Source organism: Haemorhous mexicanus, chromosome 11 (assembly GCF_027477595.1).
Source record: "Haemorhous mexicanus isolate bHaeMex1 chromosome 11, bHaeMex1.pri, whole genome shotgun sequence".
Taxonomy (NCBI): domain Eukaryota; kingdom Metazoa; phylum Chordata; class Aves; order Passeriformes; family Fringillidae; genus Haemorhous; species Haemorhous mexicanus.
The window spans coordinates 12,455,258-12,465,551 of record NC_082351.1 but is presented as its reverse complement, the minus strand read 5'-3'; the positions used below and the strand labels follow the sequence as shown (position 1 = coordinate 12,465,551).

The 10,294-nt window shown below is 48.6% G+C and overlaps 1 protein-coding gene across 1 annotated transcript; it reads right to left on the bottom strand.

Annotated features, from left to right (window-relative positions):
* Nucleotides 1-8,909, bottom strand: LOC132332320 (cytochrome b-c1 complex subunit 1, mitochondrial). Its single transcript, XM_059856499.1, has 13 exons — nt 8,794-8,909; nt 8,277-8,417; nt 7,733-7,819; nt 6,602-6,731; nt 5,646-5,844; nt 4,990-5,069; nt 4,727-4,842; nt 4,178-4,321; nt 3,273-3,433; nt 2,219-2,304; nt 1,676-1,764; nt 1,046-1,121; nt 1-220 (listed from the first exon to the last, which is right to left on the bottom strand). The coding sequence occupies exons 1-13, from the start codon at nt 8,863-8,865 to the stop codon at nt 156-158; spliced, it is 1,446 nt and encodes a 481-aa protein (XP_059712482.1). The 5' UTR covers nt 8,866-8,909; the 3' UTR covers nt 1-155.
* Between the last annotated feature and the right edge of the window lie 1,385 nt (nt 8,910-10,294).

Sequence of the window (10,294 nt, the reverse complement as noted above, 5' to 3'; positions counted from 1 at the left end):
TCCACATAGGATGTATTTATTTTTATACATTTAACACAGAGAAGACAGCTGCTTTGAATGGACTCAGCTTGCCCGTGGTGCCCAAGACGTTCAGAGCCAGAGGGAACCTGGCACGGTCCACAGCTTCATTATTTCCAATCTGCAGGCAACACATCCTAGAGACGGACCCAGTACATGGAACTGCGGAGGCGGTTGTAATCCAAGAGCTGCTCAATGGGACCTGAGTGAACAGGAGCAAAGTTACTTTGACACATAGTTAAAAATCCCTGTGCAGTTTCTTATGGTCTTTAAGGCAGATGGTGGCAGAGCAGCCTGTGCCTGCAATCCACAGCAGCTCTGCACAAAACCAGGCAACTACAGCTCAAATCTGCATCAGGAAAACTAGCAGATACCAGCTCCTGACAGAATAAGGTGTTTTCTCACAGTGCCCCACAATGCTCAGTACAGCTCCCATACAGGTATCAAATACAGGGAACCACCAAGTCATTTCAACAGTTCAACTTCCTGCTCAAACACTGTCTCCCTTTTCCAGCCTGCTCCACTTTGAAGGCCAGAGGAAACAGCTGCAAGGAGGAGGGGAATTCTCAACACACAGGAAGGAGGCAGCAGAGCTGAGCTGCTTAGGCAGGTTTTCCGAAAGGAATTTGTCCTTGGCCAGACAGACATGCCAGAGCAGCACAGGAGAATCAGGTCCCTTCACTTCCCTTACATAAACCACCCTGACCCCAGGGTAAGGACACCTGGCAGACGTGCTGGGCCCGCACCCAGCTACAGGACTCCCTGCCTTAGTCACAGCTCCACAGCAGGCAGAGATGGGAGGACAGCCAGCAGCTCACTGCCACTGCATCTCCATCACCTGCAAGTCTGATCTAGTAGCAAATGTGCCTTGGCACACCTCATGTGCAGAGGCAGGAGGGTATCAGTGAAGAACCAGAGTGGCTTAACGAGTCAGGACAGACACATGAGGATTGCCTGTAACACTTCCACTAAGCTCTCAGCCGTGCCTTGCTTATTAAGTGTGTACTGATTGTCACCTACTACTCACCAACTGCTGCAATTGCCGGGCATTTGTCATAGATGTATTTACTGCACACATCTCTCACCATTTTTGCGTCAACCGCCTAAAAAAGATCAAACAGGCAATTAATTACACTTCCAGTAGATCTATACTTCACAAAGTTGCAACTAACTGTTGCCATTACATTTCAAGATCATTAAAAGATACAATCAGACCCTTGCGGCCATCTGCACCAACTGCCCAGCTCTGCCTGCAAGGATGGCTAACCTCCCTACACAGTGCTTTCTCCTGTGGGTACAGAAGGCAAGTCCAAGATCAGAAGTCTTCTAAGGAATAGAGTGGCTGCAGAAATTCCACAAACTAGGTGTGGGACACCACTAGCAAAACTGTTACAGGAATTTCAGGTTGCGCTGCTAAACGCAATTGTATTCCCTCTTTTTGGGACGGACTGAATCCAATCACAGGGACACAGGATACACTGTGTCTAAGCCAGAGATTCTGACAGTTACATCAGTGTCAGCAGGATAACCACTGGACTGACTCCAGGCAGTCTGATTAAGGGATAAATAAGCCACATGTTACTGCAGCAGACTAAGGCCAGACAACACTGACACCAATCATGCTTGGGTATACCAGCCAAAACAAATGGATACCTACAGAAATCCTGGCATCCCACTCTTCCAGAGGGATACGGCGTCCGTAGTGCAAGAGATGGCTTCCAATATTCTCACACACTCGTGTGGTACCTGGAAGTTGAAGATATTGCATGGTCAGTGCACCAAGAAGCCTTCCAGAATTGACAGCCTGATCATCAGCCAAAGCACAGAGTAGAAAGTCTAAGCATTAAACCCTCTGCTAACAAAGCACAGTCCTAATTCCCACTCTATGCAGCTCCAGCAGGAGCTACTTGATACACAGATTTCTTTACTTGTCTACAAAGTGTTAGAGCCAAGGCAGACCAGTTTGAGGGTCTCAGTTCTTAGGTCACCAGCAGTATGTCACTCCTGGGAGCACAGAAGGTTGGGGTCAGTGGCTTTGACAACATGGCAGGAAGAGCATGGAGCAGGAAAAGGAAGTTTTGCCCAGTGCCTGCCAGCAGAACCGCAATCTTTAGCACAGGTCCTGCTCCCCAGGAGAACCTCAAGCAGAAATCCTCTGAAAGTGGTAAATCCAGTGGTCAATCCATCAACCAGAACATACCATCCAGCTGAGCCACCATGGCATTTCTGAGATAGTTCTTGGCTCTGTTCACTTCTGACTCTGTGGTACTGGTGCACAAACGCATCCTGGAGAAGACATGGAAGATGATGAAAACTCTTAAAGATATTTGTCTGCTCAGACAGAACGTGAATTCCTCCCTTTCCTCAGTCTCCTCAAAAATAAGCTGTTATCAACACTGTTTGTCTTGCAGGCTGACATTCATCCTGGATCTCCACAGAGCAGCAGGAGGCAAGAGCTCCAGCACACAGGCAGGGGATTCAGCCAGCAGGATACATGCTGAGTTACACTCAGAGGTTCAGCAGCCCTGGTGCTGGCTCTGGCTTGCCCAGCAGGCACAGCAGCACGTGCTGTGCATTGCCCTATCACAGGAGGGAAGGCGTGTCAGCCATTCCCACGCATGGCAAGCTGCTATGGAAACTGATGCTGAAAGAACAAGACAGCTCCGCAGTCTGTCTGGACTCCAGCTGCTACATCCCTTCTTCTCCTGCCAATGGGCCACGTCTCTTTGGGGCTCACTCCACCTGCTCCACACAGAATGGTTTGTAGCTCTGATGTAGCCTTGAACTGGCTCATGGACACAATAAGATGGACAGCCAGAAGGCTCCCAAGCACTGGCACGATTCCAGCAGCAGGTCATTCATCAGCCACAAGACAAGAGCCTGAGCAGCAGGAACTCTGCCTGCTTTGCTCAGGCTTAACAAGACAATGGAGATAAATCTCTTGGGCACCTAGGAAAGCCTTGTCTAAGGAATGATCTCACTTGTATATAAAAAGCCCCAAAGCCTCGGTGCTAATACTTGAAAGCATGAACAAAAGACCAGAGGAGCCCTAAGGGACTAAAACAGCTCCTCAAAAGCCACATTCTTAGAGATTTACAGAAACCACTTACAGGATCACTTAACCCGAATGCAAGTTACCAAGAAGTTCATAAAGAGACACAGTTCTCTGTAAACTTAATATGCTCTCCCAGCAGCTCAGTCTCCTACAAGAGGCTCAGATCTTGAACAGCAGCTTGTGCCAAAGTTGTACTTACCACTCTCCCTGAGCACAAAACATCATATCATCTATGGACAGAGGATCAGAAACAAAATGGAAACCGAAGAGGCCGGTGTCAGAGTAGCAGGTGTTGAATGGCTCAAAACTGTGGCAGAGATTATGTTCCACAGCAAGCGTAGCCAGCTTGCTAGACTGATTCTGTAAATAAGGAGATGCTGTCAGCCATTTCATTTCAGCTTCCTTACAGCTCAAATTCTTTCCCACTGAGCTGTTTTCACAAAGACCATAGACAAGACAGAGCAAAACACTTTGCTGAAGGAGAGCTTAATTTAGAGACTTCATGTGGTCAACAGATGAGAATCACTGCTGGAAAAGCCACAGACAATGGCCTAGGAGTACATCCAGCAGAACCACTTCCTTTCCCAGCTGCAGATGAAAAGCTGGTATGCACACCACCGCAGGAGTGGAAAAAAATGAGAAGGACAAGGTCTCCCAGCAGCAGGGGTTAGCACAGATATACAGGCCAGACAGATTTCAGACAATAATGGATGCAATACTGAGGTTTTAAACAAGTTCCATTTGCTCTGCAGCGGCAAGACAAGCTTGCATCATGAGACTGTAGAGTATTCTGTCCTGCTTCCATCACCACCCCCACCGAATGGTTAGTTGTGAGGGTGGGAACAAGCTGCTGTGAATTCACCAGCTATACCTCTTCCACAAAAGGTTCAGTTCATTTGCCAGCATCACCTCTCAAGAACTGTCCTGGATTAGCCTCGATTACACTTCTATTCTACTTTCCAGACTCCTGAGCCCTTCACAGTTGGAAGCTAACCACAACAGCCTCTCCTAAAGCACATCCACCATAATAAAAAAGCACATTCTCCATAATGCTTCACATGAAAAGGCTCCAGGCTCTCCCTGTTGCATTCCCAAGACTCTTACCTTCCCCCCTCCAAAAGTGCGGTCGTAGCGCCCTATGATAGCATTAGCCACATTGAGGACCACGTTGTCTGGATCAGCCCATCCTGGCCCCTCCACAGCAAGAGCAATATGGGCAAGGGGCAGACCATCATCTCTGGCACGGATCTGGAAAATCATCAAAGAGTGGGGGAGAACTGCATCAACACTGCGATCTGTCTGCAGCCTGCTGCGATGCCAGGCTGACAAACTGGGGCACTTGATGTCATTCCAGTGAAATAAAAGAATCCCAGGCAGAACTGAACAAAAACCAGCTGTTCTGATGTGAGTTTTGCAGCAGATCATAGGAGCAACAGCCTCACACTCCTAATGGGTTTGGGTCCCATTTAAAACCCAACACGTGGCAATAATCCCCAAGAAGAGAACATGGGAGCACTACCAAGACGGTGCATCATCAGCTTCTCTGACACACATGAACAGACTTTTCCACTGAGAAGCAGCTCTAATTGCTTTCACATTCATTCCACAGCTGGGCAACAGCTGCTTGTTTTGATGGGGCCAAAACAAATTTACCTCACTCCCTGTGAAGCGACAGCGCTTGAGGGCAGGCACAGAATCCCCCTTGGATGTAAAAGGCAACCCAGCGAAGTGCTGCTTAGCTGCATCTACTAGTTCTCTGTGGGAAATACCTGGCAATGATAAAGAGAGAGATCTTCAGTCTTAAAACAGCCTAATTTAACAAAATTATCTGATTTTACATTAGTGATGTGAGACAAGTCTGATCACATGCTTGAAAATACCCAGGCTTCCCAGGATTACAAGGATCTAGAACTCACCGCCAGCAGCTGCCAGGACCATACGAGGCGCCTTGAAGTGAGTATCAATATATGAAGCCAGATCTCCTCGAGTCAGCCTCCTGGAAAGAACACAGAGACCCAGAATGTCAGCATCTCCAACTCTGGAGAAATGAGAGGCTTAGAAGAAGCAAGTTCACAGTGCAGAGACAGCAATGATTGTCTTTGCTGCAGGGTAACAAAGCTTTTTAGAAGCAAGACTGCACTGTGTACTATGTTTGCCCTGCGCTCTAATTCTAGAACACAAAGAACAGGAACCAGCAGCCAAGATGGAGAGTTCAAGATAGACTTCAACAGAGACTGGAGAGTACTGAACCCAGTCACTGAGCTAACACAAGGCCCTGCTTTAATTAGCACCCCTAGCTCTCTAATTTCTAACAAACTAAGAAGTATGGGAGAAGGTTCAACCTGGCCCTTCCAGCCTCAGGAAGGGCTTGCATGGGGTGGTTCTAAGGAATGCGTGCAGCATTACTTTCACCAGTGCCAATGGGGAAAACACAGTCAGGGCACAAGGAGAAGCCCATGGGCTCAGATCTCCTCCATGTCACACACTGTGCAGTCATCACACCCAGGAAGCAGCAGTCGTGCACCCCAGACTGCACCCCTAGGCTGTGCACCACAACCAGCCTGCTGCTCACTTGATGTTATCTGTGGTCCCTTCAACGGTGTGGGCCAGTGAAGTCCCCTGGTAAGCAGTGGCATGAAGGTAATCAAAGGTGACATCTGCCAGGTTGCTGTCCATTTCCTTCAACTCCTGAAGGATGACGCCACGCTCCTTCTCAATCTGAGAATCCTCCAGTGCACAGTTCTGCACAAGGTCACTCAGAAGCTCTACAACTGCAACACAATTCCTACGTTAGCATCCCACTGACTGACTGCTACCCAGCGCTGCTGAAAGGAAACACAAAGGCATGAGCAAAAACCATGTTGGGGGAGGGCATGCAACATAACAGAGCTGAGTGCTACCCATTCCCAAAGCATCTGGGAGGAACAAACAACACTGGTTTAGCAAGAAGTCTCCAAATCAGCTTGCCAGGCACCCTCACCAGCAGAGTGCAGGCGACATCTGCAGAAGGTGAAGTATGTCAGTAGGTTCTCTTCCAAATACACACTGAATCCTCACAGAGAGTTTGTGATGCCTACAGCACTGACCATGTCTAGAGTAAGGCCCCTATTCAAATCGCTGCCTCTGCCCAAAACCGACCCAGAGAAGGCAGCACGTGGCAGTACAGAGCACGAGGAGCACCTGCAAGAGCTGCACTGAGGGCTCCTCACATAGCAGCTCTTGCTGACCTCAGTTGCTAAGCTCCATCAAACAACCACAAAGCAGTGAATCCCTCCCATCTTCTCTCCTGGCAAGGCAGTGCAGCCTGACATAACTGGAACTCTTGGTTTAGGGACACATGAACACACAGCCTTGAAGCACCACATCACTGCACTGCTCTCCTTCAACTACCAACCAGAACCTCCAATTTACTGCTCAGCTTCAACTTCAGTCCCTGGTCTGCTGATAGAAAATATGCTTGGGGGTGAGAAACAGAAGCACATGCACTTACTTAACCTCCCAATCAGACTTTGCCCCTGGCCATCCTACCTTTGGGCATGTCCTTGGACAAGGCTTTTATGTAGAAGGCAGTTTGCTCACGGGATGTGTACCCGTTCAGGTGAGCTCCCAGACTCTCCACTTCCTTCTCAAAGGCTGAGCCAGGACGCTTCTTTGTGCCCTAAAGGAAACCAGATAAACTCAGCAATGAAAAGAACAAACTTCCCTTTAGGTCAGGATTAAAGCAATGAAACTAACAATAAACACTGTCTTGTGATTCATAAAAAAACCAAGGGCAGGTGCACAAGAGATTTAATACTTGGTTTATTTCCTCTAGATAAAGGATGTCTGAAGTGTATTTTGAAAGACCAACACAAACTGTCAATAAAGCTTGTGTTTATTGAAACACAATAAAGCTGCCTGAAAAAATAAAGGCTGTCATCACCACTAACCAACACAAACTCAGCAGGGAAGGAGACAACCTATGCTGAGACAACAGTGTTTGAACAGCACATCCCTAGAAGTAAACCAACAACAAGCCCAAACCAAAAATAAACAGGTTTCCAGCTATCCAAGCAGTAACATACAGAAGAAGACAACACAGAAGCAGAAGACTATTTCTAATACAGGGCCCATCTCTTAAGGAGCTAGCCAGATGCTGTAATTGCCTATGAAGGCACAGGTTGAACTTGAGCCAACAAGTCCCAGGCTTAGATGTCTTCTGCCCTGTTCAGCAGGCACCTGCATAATTTGAAAAACAAGAATTGCAGTCTCTGAACTTTGCTGGACCAGTAGGAAAAGCAAAGTAAAAAAAATGGCAACAAATGTTGCTTTGAACTCTCTGTGCTAACCTGAGGAAAGATGCTTCATAACATATAACATACTATGTGTGCCACACTTTTTAATTACAACATTTTTTCCTTTAAGAGGAAAAATCAGCAAATAGTAAATAAGAGTTATTTTAAATTCATGCATACTTGCAAGTTGCTGCACATTCAACCAATAAGCACCACATAGGCTAGATACCTTTTTTGACTTATTTTTATACTGTGTGCAAAGACTCTAGGACTCAGATGACCTGATTTACACCCTCTTTCAACAGCCACAGCCTCCAAAACGAGAGGCCAGTGTCTGGACAGAATATTCAAGGCAGCTCTGTGCAGACCTAGCACACATCCTCACCTTCAAGGCCATGTGCTCCACAAAGAAAGCAGCACCGTTGGTCTTCGGGTCTTCATAGCGGCTCCCAGCCTCGATCCACACACCCACCTGGCAGCAAAACCAGCCAGCACCAACATCAGAGAAGAAAACAACCAGCATCCTAATGACACAAACACAACAGCAGCGACAAGAAGTCTGCTCCACAGACATTACACTACAAGGACCGAAATAAAAACAAACTAGCAACTGTTCCCTGCACATATTTTGGCTTATTCTCTTGAAGCTTCACCACATCTGGTCTTGCCAGAGAGATAACTTTTACTGATCACTTACTGCTCATACAAAAGGCTGAGCAAATTTGTAGAACATGAAAACTTGTCTAAAGATAGTACAACATCAGTCTGGGCCTCCTGCTGCTATATTAATCCCACCTGTTCACAAACAGAAACAGTGGGGTCTGTCAAAAGCGCTAGTTCAGACAGGGGTCTGTCCCTTTTGGAAGACCAGCTGCAGGCTAGGCAAGACTGATTGTTTCAAATAAGCCCCTGACTTATGCTAAACTTACCGTGCAGGTTGGCTGATTGGACTCCTCTGAGGCTACACGGAGGCCGTTCTCCAGGGTGGTGACCTGGGTCTCAGGGATATTCTGGAGTGTCTGGGCATAGGTGGCAGCACCTCGCTTCCTTGTCAAAGTCGATAAAGCTGCCTGTAAAAATAAAGGCTGTCATCACTACTAACAGACTGTTCTCCTCAGCAGGGCCGGGAACTCAGAGGTTCGAAGAGGGAAAAGCCGCACGAAGCGGTCGCACCCCAGTACCGGGGCAGAGAGCAGACAGCGGCTCGGTGGCAAGCCTCGCACTGGGTGACAGTGACAGCCGCCGCTGCTCCCCGCCTGGCCGGCCCCGCTCCGGGGCCCGGGGGCTCCCACAGCCACCGCCGCCCGGCCCGCACAGTCCGCCGCGTCCCTATGACCTTCCCGGCGGGGGCACAGGCGGGGCCCGGCAGCCACTCCGCACTGCGGGGCCACCCGCGGCCCGGCCGGGCTCTCCCCCGCGCCGCCCCCGCGGGGCGCGGTGACTCACGGAGGGGCGCGGGCCCCACAGCAGCGCCCGCCCGGCCGCGCTGCCCGCCCGGCACACTGAGCGCGCCGCCATCTTCTTCTTCCGCAGAACGACTGCCCGAGCGCGGTGCGCATGCGCAGGGGCGGGGCCGGGGCGGTGCTGGGCGTGCGCAGAGCGGGCGGGCAGGGGGCCGCGCCCCCTGGTGGCGGGAGGGCGCGGAGTGAGGGGGGCGGGGACGGGACAGGCCGGGAATGGGGGTCCGGGAATGGGGTCACGGGAACGGGGGTCTGGAAATGGGGGTCACGGGAATGGGGATCCGGGAATGGGGATCCGGGAATGGGGGTACCGGGAATGGGGTCACGGGAACGGGGGTCTGGAAATGGGGGTCACGGGAATGGGGGTACCGGGAAATGGGGGTCTGGAAATGGGGGTCACGGGAATGGGGATCCGGGAAATGGGGATCCGGGAATGGGGATCCGGGAATGAGTGTCTGTTGTTTACATTCCAAGAAGGTGAAGTGGTTGTAAGTGTGAAAGTCCAGTGTGTGGCAGTCTCAGAAAGGAACCCATCAAAGCCCTTGAAATCCCAACAAACAAGCTGTGAGTTGGCAGTGTATGCCAGCTTCTACCAAATCACAGCAAATTGCAAATCACAAAAAGTGGCAGGTCAGATACAGAATGAAGCAATATGCATCAGCATAAACCCTGATAAGTGGTATAAGAAATGACAGTATTCTTATTGACATTATCAGAATTTTCAATGAGTCTATGAAAATTACAAACCAGGCCAAAAAAAAAAGGGGAGTGATGCCTACCGTGGCATAGTGTTTCCTAACGGGGATTTTCAAAATGTAAAGATTGTATAATCCTTTAATCGGAAGGAAGGTATTAAAATGACAGTAAGGAAACAGCATCAAATGCTAGAAATCTTAGCATACTTATAGACAGAAATGCCACTGATACACTGAGAAAATGGACACCAGTGCAGCAACATGGTACTAAACCCCAGAAATGTCCACTGCTTCACTGTCTGGCATTTCATTAATATGCACATAGCAGCTCTACAACATTTCTCCTGATCCCCTTCTTGGCAAACCGCTAGTTTCTTCAGTGCCAAGATCTTAGGTAGATGATCTTAGTGATACAAATCTATGCCTTTCAACTGAAGTATATTGTAGAGAGAAAATCCTGTCAGAGATGTTCAGTCATTCCATTTTCTAGAGAGATTAAATAAAAAGAAAACCAAGCTATAGGATTGTGTACTTGCTATTACAAAATACCTGCTGGCATCTGAAAATAATCTAGCAGAAAATCAGCATAAATGACACTTGAGGCAAACAACCCTTTGAAGAGAATAATGGTGTGATAAATAAAAACAATACATATCCAGGCTATTGAGGTACTTCAGAAAAGGATTGAGAGCAGAGGCTGAGCTAGTGGGGAAACATTAGAAGAATCCCAAGAAAAACATGACCAAAAATCCTGAAAAGTATGGGCAACTGACGTGTTTAAACCTTCAGGAA